Source organism: Setaria viridis, chromosome 4 (assembly GCF_005286985.2).
Source record: "Setaria viridis chromosome 4, Setaria_viridis_v4.0, whole genome shotgun sequence".
Classification (NCBI taxonomy): Eukaryota; Viridiplantae; Streptophyta; class Magnoliopsida; order Poales; family Poaceae; genus Setaria; species Setaria viridis.
In genome coordinates, this window is record NC_048266.2 from 38,843,792 (window position 1) to 38,860,497 (window position 16,706).

The following is a 16,706-nucleotide window of genomic DNA, read 5'->3' on the forward strand; positions in this document are numbered from 1 at the left end:
GCAGCGTCACTGACAGCCCTAGCTAACTGATATATAAGGCAAGCAATTGCCAGTATATATTAGTACCTTTTTATTGTGGGAAATTAGTGTGCATAGTAAGTTATTAGCGTCCAATCGTGAAAACGGAAGACCAAACGGAAAGAGAGAACATGGCTCAAAAGGCAGGCAACAAAAGTTCATCTTGTGTATCTCGCAATAAAATAGACTATCTTCGCTAACTGATGAGGCAATCAATTGCCTGGTACGTGACAATATAGGAAAGAAACCATCTGATTGAGGGGAGAGCGAAGAGTTGAGTTGTGCAGTAAGGATGGGAGGCATTGGGGAAAATATTCACATCAAGTTCGATAGAGTGTGCTCAACATGAGGTATTCTTCCGGTCCTGGAGCCTGCTTCAAGTGTTTAGCTAGCGTTGAGGGATGCAGAGCAAGGAGTTTGTGTTGCGGCCACACCCTGATCGGTTCCACCACCTAGGGCACCGGAGCGGCAGTAGCCAGCATCAAAGATGCTCCTTCTGGTGCACTTTGTTGTGCGAACGACCGAGCGCCACGCATTGTTGTTCACCAGCTTTTGCAACTGTGTGCACATCGAGCATGAAATACAACTTCGATTGACCTATAAGGTATTCTGAGGCATGTTTCTGTGAAATTTAAAATATTTTTGTTCCAAGTGCACATAGCTGCTTGTCTATCTACTTTGGATAGTTCACTTGTGATTGACGCACTCGTGTGTATAAGTATGCAATTGCACTGATCGAATGTCAGTAATACAACCAACCGCTCGTTCACTCATCATCAAGGGGTTGTAGCTTGTACCTGTCATTATTTCTTAAATGCAACTAAGCTCAAATCCTAGAGCACTCACAAGTTTGAAGCGTGGTGATAGTGACAGTGTGATACATCGCACCACCAAAAAAAAAAGCTTAACCATGAGGAGAAGGCGTTAAAAGGTTTTAAGATAATAGAGTATGAAACTCTTTAAATCGATAATTAACTACACGGACCTATGAGCACCAGGGTTAGAGCCCAGTGAACAACCTTTAATTTGGGGACTCTATCAACTTAAACTATATTGCTCAGTTCTTCACCACACCACAAAATATATGCACTAGACAGCTAGCTGCCAGGAAAAAGTCGTTTACCATGCCTAGAAAAACAAAAGTATAATGACCATCGATTGCTTGCATCACTTTACTTTGCTTCCTGTCCTATCTCAAGTAGAAACTTGACTTTCATTGCTTGGCAGTTGAGAGCATTATAGCTGCTGCCACAAACTTGTCAATACATCACCTGCTTATAGCTCTTCTCCCATCTAGTTTCTTCATATATAGAAATGCGACAATACAAATGTTGCAACCGCAAGGTAGGAAGAAAACAAACAAAGAGTGGAGAGAAAAGAGTTCATGCTTAGAAAAATACAGGAAAATAGAGAGCATGTGCATTTACATATAGGCGTGTTGTTGACAACCAAAATTGACACAGTGTTCGTTGGTTTTCCGGAACAAACAAATGTGCCGATTCGAGCTCGGGCGGGGCTGCATACAGATAGGGAAGGAGGGAGATTAGGGATGATGAGTGGGGCCTGGTTGTCATAGGGAGAATGAGGTGGCAGTGGGGTGGCCTAGTGAGAGCAGACGGCTCATTTCGTGTAGTCTGGACATCTGCGAAATAGGCAAATATGTAAAAATATTTCTCCCTCTTATCGTAGAAATTGTAGGAGCAATCCTAAAACTCCCATGTTAATGCCATTCATTCTTAGAAATATTCCCTTTTTCTAAGGCCAGGATCGTCTGCAGTCACACCCATGGTGACTTTGTCACCGACGTGTGGCCCCATGGTGCCAGGACCCAGCAAACAAGAGATGCGTCCCTCCCATTCACCACGAGGCCTACAGTGCCGTGGTGAGGCCTCGTCGGAGTCTCTTCTCGTCCACGACGACGGTTCGACCCAAACAGATTGCGTACGTAGTTGATCTTCTGAAATTATTCGACAATCTGTTTGCATCGCTGACTGGTATGTAGTATGTACGACTAGTACGTAGCAGGTACCTTATACTAGCATACAAAAGTCAAGCAGCTTACGATTAGTTTGCCCAGAACACAAACTAAAGGTAGATGATGGCTATTGTTATTAATTCATTTGAGAGCAGTGTGTGGCGTGATTTGTAAAACACAACTTGTGGTATGATCAATCGTCTCACGTGTGGGCCTAGCTTTCTTCTCCTAATGTATGGCTTGCTTCAACTACTACGGAGCTTCTTAATAAACTACTACTCCATCCGTCTATAAGATCTATTCGCTTCAGCTTATAAACCGGCTGAAAAGCTGAAACGGCTGATTTGTTGTGAGAGGAAAACACTGTTTGGTGGCTGATAAGCCGGCTGAATAAGCTGAAGCGAACAGGCCGAGGTCGTTTTGGATTTATTAGATTTATAGATTTTGTTATGTACTTAGATATACCCCATGTCTAGATGCATAATAATATCTATGCATCTAGAAAAGCCAAAATGATATATAATTTGGAACGGAGAGAGTACCTCCGTTTTTGTTTATTTGACGTCGGTGGTGGTAACCGAAGGCTAATTAACGCTGAAGAAACGACATATAAATAAAAATGAAGGTGGTAGTAAACAAGAGTGGTTATTTGGTCAGTATGGTTTAGGATTACTCAAAACTATTCGGAATATCCAGAGATACTCCACTTGCATATATGGGATTGTTCCATGTTAAACCTCACACAAACAAGATCACATTTCCTTGCGCACGTCCAGTACAGGTGTGTGTGTAGAGTATAAGAATAACATAGTATCTACCGCCCAGTGCAATATATCACCAGCTATATCATCCACGAGACGAGCCCGACTCATGAACGCATTTATGGTGTACGTGTACGTAACGTTTTACTAGTTGTGTTACGCCATTGACACACCGTACCGCTAGAGCTCGGCGGTGAGTCCTTCGACCTCGAGCTGGAACTTCTCCATGGCGTCCTTGGGCAGGCAGATGGGCACCACGGTGCCCTCCTCCCCCTTTCCGTTCTTGGCCCGCGAGAAGTAGTTGGTGACGCCGGGGAGCGGCCCTTCGCCTCCCTTGGCCGGCCCGCCGTAGACGGCCTCCCCCCATCCGAAGTCGACGCTCTTGAACCCGGCGTGGCTCACGTCCGACACGATGTACGTCCTCGACAGCGCGAACAGCGGCCGCCCCTCGAGCACCATCAGGTCCGCCACCGACAGCAGGTAGTCGTACGTCACCGCCGACTTGGCCTTCTTCACCAGCTCCAGCGCGTACCCGAGGTCCTTCCCGCAGAGCTCCCCGGCGGTGGTCGCCGCCACGGAGTAGGCGAACGCGTTCCCGTAGAAGCCCTCGGGGAGCGGGATCTCGGGGCGGCCGCGCGCGTTCACGATGAAGGACAGCCGCACCTCGTCGCCGGGCGCGTACCCGAGCGCCGCCGCGCGGCTGCGCCAGATGCAGGCCGCGACGAGCTCGAACCGGGAGCACCGCATGCCCGGCGGCGCGCGCTGGCGCAGCCCCGCGATCTCCCGCGTCCCGAAGAAGAAGGGGACGCGCGCCATGTCGGCGGGGGGCGTCGACAGCATCCTGTCCGGCCCGCCCGCCGGCTCCCGGTACTCGAGGTGCGGGTACGACGGCCGCGGGGGCCGCCGCGCCATGAACAACTCCCTGCCCCACGCCGGCGCGACCGACGGCGCCGCGGCGCCGCACGCGAGCTCGCAGACGGCCTTCTCGAACTGCATCCCGCCCGGCGCGTCCACGACGCAGTGGCAGAACCGCTGCCCGAAGATGAAGCCGCCGCACCTGAGCCGCGTCACCTGGATGTAGAGCAGGGGCCGGTCGACGACGGGCTCGACGCCGGCGATGCTGGTGCTCTCGAGGATGAAGCGCTCGAAGCACGGGAACGGCGGGCTCTGCACGTCCCCGAAGTCGTCGGCGGTGAGGTCGGCGTCGGCCTCCGCGAACATGACGCCCTGCGCGGCGCAGTCGACCACGAGCTTCCTCCCTCCCTCCTCGCGGAGCCGCCCCGCGAGCGGGTAGTAGGGGACGAGCGCCCTGGCCAGCGCGTCCCGGATGACCCGCGCCGGGTCCTGCCCGGCCTTGGCTGGGTTAGCGCGGTACAGGTGGATGCCCGAGCTGTAGAACCGCATGCCCTCCCCGTCGTCGATGTCCGACAGCGGCTTCGTCTCCCGCGGCGTCGGCTCCGCCGGCGACACCAGCACCGGCTCCCCGCGCCGCACCGTGAACGCCGGAAGCAACGACGCCATTGTTGCTTACTGATCGATCAAATGCAACTGCAAGTGCGAGCTCTGGTGTTCGTTCGTGGCGCGGTGGAGTGGGTTGGGAGGTTTGGTTCGTTTTATAGTAGCGCGGGAAGGCAACGGAGCCGAGCCGGGGGTTGGTGCCATCTGCCATGGTGGCGCTGATGCTTGGTCAGCAAAGTCAGGGCGCAGGTGGCTGGGCGCCAGTAGGTACGGTGCCTGGAAATTCTTGCAGCGGGCAGCAGGGCAGGGAGGGCACAAAAGTGGTTCTGGGTTTGGCCACAGAGAGACGCACACAACACAAAAACCCGGCAGGTCCTACGCAGTCAGCGAGAGTAACATGATTCACATGCCGTGGCTAAGCTTTTCTCGTTTCACATTGCGTTCTTGAATCACCTTTTTTCCATGGTCAAATAATTCTGAACGAGATGTAATGCAAGGATGCCGTTTTCTCACTGGTGCACTCAAGTCGTTTCCAGCAGTGGGGTTTGGTGGCGAGCGCTGAATAATGATGATGAACTGAGGCGGTAGCTCTCGGTCAGTTCAGTTCAGATACGCAAAATCGGAGGCCTTTTTGACCGGGGGTGCGCGCATGGCAGGGATGATCGTCGGATTCGCAGCGCAGTGCGGAGGAAGAGAGATCGTTGTGCGGTCGCTGTTTCCCTGCGACGTCGCCGTAGTGGGCTCAAACGCGGCGGTGGCGACGCGTCATTGCGGGGTGAGTCGACCGAAACGACGCGAGGCAATAGGGAGTGGTAAGTCAAGCCCGTCAGTCAGACCACGGGCAGCAGTGTGTGTGAATTAACGTACCGAAGCTGCTTTAACGCTAGCTTGTTACTACTATCGCCTTGTTTAGTTCCTAATTTAGGAGTGCCAAAGTTGAAATTATGCTATAAATTCGCAACTGTAGCATTTCGTTTGTATTTGTAAATTATTGTCCAAACACTGACTAATTAGACTTAAAAGATTCGTCTCGCAAAGTACAACAAAACTGTGCAATTAGTTTTTGATTTCGTCTACATTTAGTACTCCATGCATGTACCGCAAGTTTGATATGATGGGGAATCTTCTTTTTGCGTAGTGCCAAAGTTGGGATTTTGGAGGGAACTAAATAGGCCCTCTCTCTATATATACAGGACGTCCGGACGGTCCTCATCCTTTTTCTTCTTCAACCTTCCGTCCCGACGTATTCCTCATCCATCCCGGCAGCGGCACGCTCCCCAACCCCGGCAGCTCATCCCGCACCCGGTGGCCTCGTCCCCCACCCCGACGGCGGCGCGCTCCCCCACCACGGCGTCCTTCTCATCCACCCCGATGGCGGCGCGCTCCTCCACTCCAGGAACCTCATCCCCCACCCTGGCAGCGCCCCTCCCCCCACTCCGGCGTCCTCAACCAACCGGGAGCGCCCAACGCCCCCGGATCCAGTGGCCCTCTCCCCGACCCTGGCGAGATCCAAGCGGGGAAGGATCGGGCGGCAGTCATGTTGCAATAGGTATCTCACGATGTTGTAGTAGAGATTCTTGGATGTTGCAAGCGCTGTAGATGCGCACGGGTGTTGCGGATGAACGTATCGTCTGATGTTGCACGATTGATTTTCTGAGATGTTTCAATGTTGCAATAGTTGGCTTTTGTTGTTTCATTTGTCAATTTTTCATGTTGCAATATTTCTTCCCGTACGAGCTCAACCCCCAACTCAATATATGATGATTTTTTGGAAATGTTGCATGAAACATGTGTTCAATGTAGCAGTGGGAATTTTTCCTCACGAATATTATGTTTACATTGAGCTATTTTTTTCGCATCTTTTTCATGTTGCAACCATAAATTTTCGATGTTGCAGTTATTTTGTTTTGATGTTGCAACGGAATGTCGGATAATTAGTGGTATTTATTATGGTACTACTGTAGCCGTCAGATTTAAAACGGATGGTGATGCATGCGTCCGACGGGAGTTGCTCCCGCCAGACGTCCGGGCGCTAGCAAGCCCGATATATATATTACCGATAACGGCCATGCATGCGCTCGAATTCAAAAGCAGGTGTTATAGGATAAGCTTAGTGGTTGCACCAATACCTTCAAACCCTCCCGATGAAACGACGCAGGAGTAGCTAGCTCGTACACGTGCCCGTCCCTCCTTGCTCGCACCGTACCCGTCGACCTGATGTGATGGGATAACGCTGGTTTCGTCACTTAGTCTTTACCTGTAGCATTATATATCGTGCATGCATGCCTACCGGATCACCATACATACATACATACATACAGATATATATATATATATATATCTACACAGTTCCAGCATTTTTTTTCGAAGCAACAATATACAGTTTGAGTATGAAATGCGCATGCATTCCGGGGGAGCAGATCAACGGCGGCGAGCCAGCCAACCGGCCCGAAGCGACAGCCGACAGGCCGGGCCGCCGCCGCCGCCGCCGCCGGGGAACTGGGGAAGCATGGCCGGCAGGCGGGTTGGTGCACCAACTCCTGGATCGCTATTTGCTTTGCACACCCTTGGACCTTTGCAGTTCACGCGTGTCTGCTATAGCCACTCGATCTAGCTAGCCGGCCCTGTAGCGATCTACAAGCACGATCGCATCAGGTTACTAAATGCACATCAAAACTGGGTCTCATCAATCGATCGAGCGGATAGGTTTAGGCGTGCCTTGACCTGTCTACACTGCACAAGACAAGGCACATCAAATTGCCACCTAACCTGGGGCCTATGTGGGAATTATTAGGATGTACTAGTACTACTACTATACAATGTAGAGTGATCAATGGACCTACCGCATGGGTGCGCGTGTGTGTATACAAAGAATGTGTCACAGATTGGAGTCATTGCGCCTAACCAGAGTATCAAACCCACGTCCAACCCCACAGCATTCAAAATGTAATGTACTAGTAGGTGCCACGCATCCAAAACGTTCAAAACGGCGGCAGAGAGCACCGTATCCGTGGCATGTTGCGTTAAGGACTTGGAGGGGGGGGGGGGGGGGGGGGGGGGGGGGGGGGGCAAGGCAGCTGTGGACATGGAGTTCTGAATTCTGACACCGCACTGCAAGAGTCCCGCCGTCGGATTAGTTGAGTGAGATGATTAAATTAGGCCTTGCTTAATGGTGGCCGTGCGGAGAACTGCGGCTGCCACATCTTTCTCCATATTGGGAAGGTGGGTTGGTCGCTGATACAAAGCACAAAGCAAAACGATGACCAAAGTACTGGAGGGGGGGTCGGTTGAGTGAGCTAAAGCCATTGACCGATACACATGTACACACGTACTCCCTCCGTCCCAAATTACTCTTTGTTTTGGTATTTTTAAATACATATCTTTTGTTATTTATGTCTAGATACATAGCAAAAGTTATATATTTAGAAAAATTAAGATAAATTGTAATTTGAAACGGAGGGAGTAATATCCCAATTCATAGCAACACTGGAAGGTGCCCTGTAAATTCTGAACTCTTACAGTGCATGCGCGATGCAAAGATCATTTCAACACTGGAAGTGAGCTAAGCCGCTTGATAGCAACTAGCAGTACTTTTTCCAGTAACGACATAGAACGGGCACATGCATGTTCCAAGTAATTAAGCAAGACATTGGCAGGGCCTGCAGTCCTCTCGCTGCATGCACACGCGCAGCTCATTTGTTTTTCCCCCTTCTAATTTGAACTTTTCCGAATGAGAGAAACCGTTGGGAAGTTGTACTTCCGACGACAAATAAGTGACCTGTACAACGCACGTTTGCGAAAAGGGCACTTGTACTGACTACTGACTTTGTAGGAGTACGATGCCAAGTCTTTCCTTTTCATGGCACGTCCAATTATTACTTAGAAATGACACACATACGTCTGTCTAATTTGATTGATGGTGAAGTTCTTTGAAAAAAGCAAGTAACAAGTACCTTGGTTGGTGGCAATTCGTCGTGTCATTTGGACATTTGAGTCATCAGAATCACTCGTCTAACCTACTCATCACACAGGGTTTTGTTTTTGTTTCCTAGCTGGGCTGCTCGCTATAATATAGCGTCGGCTCTGCGTCATCGTGAATCGGTGAACGTGTTGCGTCCGTCTTTTTTTTCCCCCGATGATGATGTGGCGGCTGATGCTGCTGCATGCAGCAGGTTCTCTGGTCACGATTCGTCAAACACCTTCTTTTCTAGGTCGTTACGGTTTGTGAAAAATAATGGGACGGCAATCAGTAACAAGTAGGAGTATCTTGGTTGGTGGGTTTGTGTGGTGTAAAATTTGACCATTTGGAGGATTCCAGCGACCTACCAATCGTTCAATGCTGCTGCGAAAGCATGGCGTCGGATCCACGTCATCGTACACGCAGGCGTGGCCATCGGCAGCTTGCCTTGGCTTCAGCATTTCCACACAAAGCAAGGCTTCAAGCCTTCAACAGCATGGGATACGCCTACCCAGTTGAGTAGCGTATTTTCAAAACTACGTCTACGGAGTTGGTTTGCAGCTCTCGTTTCCCACTCCCCCACCGGACACCGGCCCTTCAGTTCTCTTCCGCTTCCATTCCACCTCCGGCGAATCCCAACCACAGCGAGTGAGCGCGCGCTCCGCTCCATGGACGCCCACTGCCTCGTCCGCCGCCATCTGCCACCGCCTTTCCAGCTCCCGCCCTTCTCGCATACAACTCCCGGGTACCGCCGCCGCGTCGCCAGCGCGGTGGCCTGCTGCTGCTCCGCCGCCGCGTGGGACCGGCACCAGCACCAGGAGCGGCCGTGGGAGTCCTACGACCGCGACATCCAGTCCCACGCCGGCTCCGACCTTCCCCTCTCCCTCGGGCTCCTCGCCGACATGGAGGCGGCCGGGGCGCGCCCGAGCGCGGCGGCGTACGCGCGCCTTATCCGCGCGCTGGCCCGCGCGGGGCGCACGCTCGAGGCCGAGGCGCTCCTGCTCGAGATGCGCCGCCTCGGCCCGCGCCCGGGCGCCGCGCACTACAACGCGCTCCTCGAGGGGCTGCTCGCCAGGGCGCACCTCCGCCTCGCCGACCGCCTCCTCCTCCAGATGGCCGACGACGGCGTCGCGCGGAACCGGCGCACCTACGTGCTCCTGCTGGACGCGTACGCGCGCGCGGGCCGGCTCGAGGACTCGTGGTGGGTTCTGGGCGAGATGAGGCGCCGGGGGATACGGCTCGACACCGCCGGCTACAGCATGCTGGTGCGGCTTTACCGGGACAATGGCATGTGGAAGAAGGCCATCGACCTCGTTATGGAGATGCAGGAGGTCGGGGTGGAGCTCGATGTTAAGATTTACAATAGTTTAATCGATACTTTCGGCAAGTATGGGCAGTTGGCGGACGCACGCAGGGTGTTCGACAAAATGCGTGCAGAAGGGATCAAACCGGACATTTCAACTTGGAATGCTCTGATTCGATGGCATTGTCGGGTTGGGAACATGAAACGTGCTCTGCGATTCTTGACCGCAATGCAGGAGGAAGGGAGGTACCCGGACCCGAAGATTTTTGTTATGATCATTGGCCGGTTGGGGGAACAGGGGAAGTGGGGTGAGATCAAGAAGCTCTTTGACGGCATGAAGAATCGAGGTTTCAAGGAGAGTGGCGCAGTGTATGCTGTATTGGTTGACATTTATGGGCAGTACGGCTATTTCCGTGATGCGCGTGAGTGTATAGCTGCTCTGAAAGCTGAAAATACGCAGCTTTCGGCTCGCATCTTTTGTGTCCTCGCCAATGCTTATGCTCAACAGGTCAGTGTAACTAGTGAACGTGGATTAAATCAATTTTTCCTTGTGGTATGATAGTTTTCTCCCCTCTTGAAACTGAATAGAGTTGCAAATGTCTTTGGTTGCTGCTTAATACTGCATGTAAGCATGATTCAGTAATGCTGTGAACTTAATAATGACTCACCATTCTGTTATTTGTGATAATAGGATGGGGCATTTCCAGGTTTAGAAAAATGATCTTTTAGTAATTTCACTGGATCCCCAGCATCTTTGTTTACCTGTTATTAGGATATGTGGACTCACAATTTTGTTAATTTTTAGGATAAGATAGACCATTTCTGGGTGGAAATACAATATTCTGTAAATATTACCACTGGATCTCCAACATCGACCTGTTCAATGCAATACCTGATGTAGGCTGCATCTGTTTTAGCACCATAGCTGAACCAGGATTCAAAATGTAGTAAATTTGAGATTTAACATTGGGATTTTGTTGAGTGTAAGTCATCAGCTTGGCTTACTGCTGTATGTCAATGCTGTATAATCTTCAACTATTTTCTGCATTTATCTTTTCCTTAAGGAAAAAAGGTTAATTCGTCTGTAGAACATCGACATCTGCATGTCCTGTGCACCTTTCAGTCTGTGTGAATCATGTTGCCTGCTTACTCAAGGTGTTCCCTATCTCTTTTCAGGGGTTGTGTGAACAAACTGTAAATGTACTTCAGTTAATGGAGGAAGAAGGATTTGAGCCAAACCTTGTTATGCTGAATTTGTTAATCAACGCTTTTGGCACTGCTGGAAGGCATTTAGAGGCACTGGCTGTATTCCAGCATATCAAGGATAGTGTATGTACATTATCCTGAAATGAGATGAAATCGAGGGGTTTTTTTTTGTTGGTTATTGTTTCCAGTTTTATGGTGTTTTGCTTTCTTTCCACTCCTGATTACTTGTTCTTTTTTGTTAGGGTATGAGCCCAGATGTTGTGACATACACTACACTTATGAAAACATTCATGAGAGCAAAGAAATTTGAAAAGGTCTGCCACTCTATCTCTATTTTTGTTAACTAAAAAGAGCCATTGTGGTAATCTGCATACAACCTCAATTGTTAGTAACAATTATGAAATGCCTTGTTTTCAGCTCGAGTATGGCCTTTGAAAAATTCGTTTTTCTTGATTAGGATGTAGAACGGATTATCCAATGCTATTGAACTTGTGAAGAATGACAGGATTCTATGTACTTGATTAATCTGAAAAGGTTGAAATTATTCTGATCTTGGCTTCAATAGGTATCTGAAGTATACAAGGACATGGAACGTGATGGATGCACTCCAGACAGAAAAGCCCGGGAAATGTTACATGATGCCTCTGTTATATTGGAACAAAGAGGATGTGAGTATTTCATTTTGCAGCTGACTTGTTGCACTTTAAGGATGACGCAGTGGTTGAGTGATGAACTGATGATGTATGTAAATGCTTTGACAGGTATCTATTGAAATTGGAAGCCTTCCTATTCTAAAATGGCCCAGGCCCAGGTGTCAAATGTTTGTAATGTCAGGGGCACCATCTCCCTTATTGCTTACACATGCATGATTGAGAAATCAATTGAAAGCAAACACAAGGTAAGTGATTACTATTACACATTAATTCGTATATTGACATACTATCGCATATCAAGCTTGCGTGTTCTGAAAACACTATAAGATGGATTCTATCTTTGAATTAAGCTGTTCCAAGTAGGTATTTCAGTTCGTATTATCAGTTTTATCTACTGCTCATAATCTAACAAAATTGTAAATATTGTTCCAAGTAACTAATCCATCAAGTAGGGATATTAATTAGTGCTATCAGTTTCATCAACTAATGATAATCCAACAAAATTGCATCAACTAATATATCTACTGCTGAATTTGATGAAAAAAATTTGCTGGAAGCAACATTTTTGTGAGATTATGGAAGTTTGGCCATCAATTTCTATGGTGTAACTATGTATATGTAAGCATTGCTTTGCCATATGTCCATCTGCATTTCAACTTTGAACTTTGAAGGCGCACCTAATTTACTTTCAACTTTTAAGGCACGCCTAATTTACCTTCAACATATCAGTTATGTTGATTGTGTTGATAAGTTCCAATACATCCAGACGATCGCTCACTGGTATTTTCTCCAATGCTGGGAAATACTTTGCCTGCAAAGATTGGGATGTTGACAGCACAACTCTCTGTGTCCAAGACTCCTAATGTCATGTTTGACAGAAAGGTGCAAAAGGTATGGGGTTTACTGGCGCCAGTTTGCGCTTAAGCGGTTAATCAGGCATCACTTACATTCAGTTTTCTGTCACAACACAGGATATACTGGTATGATTTATGTCTTTGAACTTGAGTGCAAATGCCAGTCAGGATTTATGGTCTAAGTAGCGCTATCAGGCATAAAGAAAGGAGGAGGCAGAAAGTGAAAGAATCATTAGTAGCGAGAAGGATATAGACATCTGTGGAGATGAGGTGCATCTATAATGTTGAAGTTCCTTACATTGCTTTCATTCTGAGTCATACCTTAGGAACTTGTTGCGACAAAGAACTGTAGAAAAATATTAGGTGTGCTGATTTTCGACTTTGTGACTAGATTCAGCCAACTGCAAGGTTAGCTTACGTAATCAGCCATGATGTGGCGTCCAGGCCAATATATTCACTAATCAAAATACCAACTGTTTATTTTGTGTCTTTTCTCTGCTATATACTATGCTGCTTAAATTTAATACTTATTAACAGACTGTAAATTAAAAGCAGGATGAATCAATTACGACTCAGGCATCACTATTTATGGATTTAGGTAACTATTGGAATTGCCTTTAGTTGATGCTATTTTGGTTACTGAATTAACTTTTGGACCCAATAGTGCACTGTCATTATTGCATTTTTTTCTAGGCTTCATGGTGCAGGGCAATGGTTTATAAGTTTACACAGAATTTAAAAGGAAAGAACAGATGAGCAGACATTTTCACAGTAGTAGGTTCTTCTTTCTTATAATATCACCTGAGGCCTCCTTACATACTGATATAATTTGATACTTCTTCCTCCATCTAACACACACAAAGAAAAACAACTTATTTTCATCTTCCCTGAAACCTCAACTCACATGCTAACTCTGCTATATAGTACGATAAGCATTTGATAGATTTGTGATCAAGGCAGTGAAACTACTGACAGAGAAGACAGGCAGGCAAAGCAATGGGGATTTGGTCACTTGAGCTCCTCATCGTCCTCGCAGTCACTGAGCAGGTCGTCAATGGCCGCTGTATGCGTCATGCGCGCGGACGCCTGCTTGACCCAGCTGGCCATCTTGGCGGTCTCCCTGCTGACCTTCACCTGCTCCTCGAGCGCCTTCTTGAGCTTGCGCTGCTGCTCCTTGAGCTCGGTGACCATCCTCCTGTTCTCGTCGCCCCACTCGCCGGCGTCGACGCCGAGGACGTCGCCGTCTCCTGATCCGTGGACCTTCTTGCCCTTTGTCGGCGTCCTCTGCAGGGGCTTCCTGGGGGAGAACCCGAAGCAGCACGCCTGGCGCGGCGGCGGTGGCGAGGGAGAACCGCCGCCGCCGCCGTCCCGCCCCCTGTTCCGCTCCCGCAGCGTCGGCCGGCCCCGCCGTCCTGACCCGAACAGCCTCTCCAGGTCCTCCTCGTCGTCGTCGCCGTGAGCCGCGGGGACGGTGGCCGATGGACGCGCCTGCTGCTGCGGCAGTGGCGGCGAGGAGTCGCCCTTCTTCTCGGCCGCCTCCGCCGCCGCCGCGTCTCCCGGTGGACGCTCGTCTTGGGCCGCCGGGGCCGGCGCAGCCGGCTGCTCATGTGGAGGGCGCGGTCGCGGCGGGTCGGGCAGGGTGGGGTGCGGCGCGGTGACGCTGCGGCCGAGGGTCCTGACGGGTGCGGCAGCGGAGGGGGCGGCGGGGAGGGACTTGAGCTTGCGGAAGCGGGACTCGAGGCTGGAGGGGAGGGCGGAGTCGTCGGCGACGTGAGCGGTGTTTAGCTTGGCGATCTGCTCGAGCGCGATCAGGTCCGCCGCCTCCGCGAGGATGGCGTCCACGGCCGACATCTTGCCGCCGCCCGAGTAGGCCATGGCGGGCGGCGCCGGTTGCGTGGAGGCAGCGCCGGGGATTGGGAGGCCGAGGCCGAGATGAGAGGGAAGGGGGGAAGGAAGAGAGTGAGCTAGTGTGAAGTGCGGCGCGGGTGTGCGGCGCGGGTGAGGTCAGTGGCTGGGACTGGTAGCTGGGAGAGCGAGGGGAGCGGAGCTGCCGTTTCTTTCTTGTCACGTCCGGCGCGTGGTGGTGTGGCGGCGAAGCCTGGTGGGGTGGGGTCCGCGTGGGCCAGCATCGGGCGCCTGCGCTTTTGACCGTTGCGGCGGCGTGGACGCGGGGAACCCATCCGGGTCGGCCAGTCGCGGGGCGCCGCGCGGCTTCTCCGGTGTGCCGGCTGACCGTGGCCGTAGAACAGGCTGGGCTGGTTCGGCCGTGACGGGACTCCGGTCACCGTGGACCCTTGCCTGCTTCTGCTTGTAGGCAGGATCGACGACGGGGACGTGGATGGAGATCGGCGATACGGTTTTTATCTGACCGTGAATGTCCAGCGGGGCTCAGGGCTGGGCGGTAATAAAGTGAATAATGGCAGTGTGATGGACTGATGGCGTCCGGGCGTAGATATTGCAAGGGGCAGCTTCTGACGGGGGAAAGCCGTTGCTTCGATCCGGCCATCAAGTCGCACTCACGATTCAGCGTCTGGATTGGAGGAGCACGCTTTCGCTTCGTGTGCCGTTGCCGTCGAAGGTGAGAATGGGTTGGACCGTTTGCTCGGAAAAGTTACGAGGACAGGCCCAAGGAGATGAACTTCGTGAAGGCCCATAAAGGCTTTCTAAGTAGGCTTTGGCCCAGTTTCTTCATTTTAATATTGCTATAATGGGCTCCGTGCCGGCGGACGTGAGACGGAGAGTGCTTTTTTACGAGCCCATAAAGCCGTTTCGTGTCCGTTCCTGTCCACGACAGACTTGCATCAAACAAACACATCGTCCTTTTCCTGTCCGTTGTAGCTACGGTTGCATTGCGTTCTCGCCGCGGCAAGCGGTTGGAGTTGGAGTCGCCGAGTGCCATTGTGCAAGGCTTGGCCGATCGCGTGTTGCTGCTGCTGCAGCTGCACAGGTCGATCAACAATGTCCAGCATTGCGCTGCGGTGTCTGCTCCGACGGATTCCCGGCCCCCTCCTCCTCCTGCCCCGTCGTGTTCCGGCGGCGCCGCCGGCATCTCGGTCCATGACCACCCTATCTCAGGTTCGCTTCACCCGTCCTACCCCATATGATCTCGAGGTGTCTTTAATTTACTTTCTAATAGTACAGTACATCATTGTTTAAATCTTTGCGAAATCGTTTTCAGGCCGAAGAAGCTACTGATAAGATGGAGGAGAAAAAATGTGCTAGAGCTGCAAGGCGTAGCTTGGATGAGGAGCACACAAGAGGTATCGATGACCTGCGAAGAGTTGGCTACGCAGGCGCTGCCGCCCTCGCTGGCTTCACTCTGCTTGTAGCGACGATGACCGAGTACCACAATCGCAGAATCTCCCGTCCGTAGGCGTACAGTTTTTTTTGTTTGAGATCTAAAAAGGCAGTCGTCATTTGTTTGTTCCTCAATCACATGCGGATCATAAAATCTGTCCTCCGTCAATTGTCGTTATCCCTAATCTTCCATTGTGTTGCTGAAGATGTACAAGCTCTGCTTTGCATCTAGATGGTCAGATGAGATGGACACTGCGCCTAGCTACTTGTCATTTTCTTCTGTTTGTCTGTCAACAACCGGTTTGGTTTGTTGTTTCGTCTTCTGATTGCAATGCCGCCCTCGCTCTGGTGGCGCTCTGCTTTGATTGCTCTCGTGCCTTTCTAAGTAGGCTTCGTCCCATTTATGCGAGAGAGGAAAAGATTGATAAATGATAATGGGACCTCTGTACGTAACGTAGGGCTCGGCAAACAGCGGCCCAGGCATAACGCAGGACCAGTTGAGGATGCCTCATCCCGGCAGCTGGACAGGACGACAGAAACAAATGGCAACAACAGGTCAATCCAGTGCGATCGGCTGTCCGAGTTACAGCGCGGCAAGCAGAAGCAAACGCTGCGAGCCATGACTGCTGATCACTCCCTGTTTGCAGGTGGTGGTAGCCCAAATGGGCAGATGGCAATGTTACCGCCACCAAACAGATTCCCCTCAGAAGCCTCCGGTAGTCCAGTCTCATGCACGTCGCTGTTGAGGTGGAAAAGGTAACTGTATTTTTCGCGCGCGCATGTGGTGTCCTTTTTTATCTTGAAAATAGCATGTGGTGTCATTTAAGCCGTGTGCGCGCGATTAGCACTCGTGCCCAAGCGTACTCCCGAAAAGGAAGTCGTTTTGAACAGCGACACGATCTCCAAAGTATTACTTTAACTCCTTATTTTTATAAAAATATTTATCCAAAAGTGATATATGTATATTTTTATGAAAGTATTTTTCAAGACAAATCTATTTATATGGCTTTCATATTTCCAAACTTAACAATTTAAAAATTATTCATGATTTGTATTCCTAATGTTTGATCCAAATCTTGTCCAAAATAACTTCTTTTTCCTATACGGAGGGAGTACGTTGCCACGTGACTGGGAGTGAGTGTCTGTCCTGCCCATGGCCTGCTCTTGGACCCGGCATGCTATCTTCTCCACGTTTCGCTTTCGGCGACTTTTCTGATTCCTTC

The 16,706-nt window shown here is 50.5% G+C and overlaps 3 protein-coding genes across 6 annotated transcripts; 1 reads left to right on the forward strand and 2 right to left on the reverse strand.

The window, feature by feature from the left end:
* Positions 1–2,662: 2,662 nt before the first annotated feature.
* On the reverse strand, positions 2,663–4,358 carry LOC117851806 (benzyl alcohol O-benzoyltransferase). The gene has a single exon (XM_034733704.2). The coding sequence runs from the start codon at positions 4,273–4,275 to the stop codon at positions 2,935–2,937; it is 1,341 nt and encodes a 446-aa protein (XP_034589595.1). The 5' UTR covers positions 4,276–4,358; the 3' UTR covers positions 2,663–2,934.
* A 4,360-nt stretch (positions 4,359–8,718) lies between these two features.
* On the forward strand, positions 8,719–12,675 carry LOC117852994 (uncharacterized). 4 transcript variants are annotated; one of them, XM_034735333.2, is made up of 7 exons: positions 8,719–9,981; positions 10,650–10,802; positions 10,922–10,993; positions 11,245–11,347; positions 11,441–11,577; positions 12,062–12,223; positions 12,304–12,675. In XM_034735333.2, exons 1-5 carry the CDS (start codon positions 8,839–8,841, stop codon positions 11,449–11,451), a joined length of 1,482 nt encoding a protein of 493 aa, XP_034591224.1. In that variant the 5' UTR covers positions 8,719–8,838; the 3' UTR covers positions 11,452–11,577; positions 12,062–12,223; positions 12,304–12,675. The 4 variants fall into 4 exon arrangements, with proteins under 4 accessions (XP_034591224.1, XP_034591225.1, XP_034591221.1 ...); XM_034735334.2 differs by having other exon boundaries at positions 12,152–12,223; XM_034735330.2 differs by having other exon boundaries at positions 8,720–9,981; positions 12,033–12,223.
* A 274-nt stretch (positions 12,676–12,949) lies between these two features.
* On the reverse strand, positions 12,950–14,263 carry LOC117852995 (uncharacterized). The gene has a single exon (XM_034735335.2). The coding sequence runs from the start codon at positions 14,059–14,061 to the stop codon at positions 13,195–13,197; it is 867 nt and encodes a 288-aa protein (XP_034591226.1). The 5' UTR covers positions 14,062–14,263; the 3' UTR covers positions 12,950–13,194.
* Between the last annotated feature and the right edge of the window lie 2,443 nt (positions 14,264–16,706).

What these genes read in the sequence shown, in the direction of transcription:
- LOC117851806 (XM_034733704.2), bottom strand. Translation starts at nt 4,275, where the DNA reads ATGGCGTCGTTGCTTCCGGCGTTCACGGTGCGGCGCGGGGAGCCGGTG.
- LOC117852994 (XM_034735333.2), top strand. Translation starts at nt 8,839, where the DNA reads ATGGACGCCCACTGCCTCGTCCGCCGCCATCTGCCACCGCCTTTCCAG. An exon ending in CCAATGCTTATGCTCAACAG is followed by an intron (nt 9,982 to 10,649) that starts GTCAGTGTAACT and finishes ATCTCTTTTCAG; the next exon opens with GGGTTGTGTGAACAAACTGT. An exon ending in TCCAGCATATCAAGGATAGT is followed by an intron (nt 10,803 to 10,921) that starts GTATGTACATTA and finishes CTTTTTTGTTAG; the next exon opens with GGTATGAGCCCAGATGTTGT.
- LOC117852995 (XM_034735335.2), bottom strand. Translation starts at nt 14,061, where the DNA reads ATGGCCTACTCGGGCGGCGGCAAGATGTCGGCCGTGGACGCCATCCTC.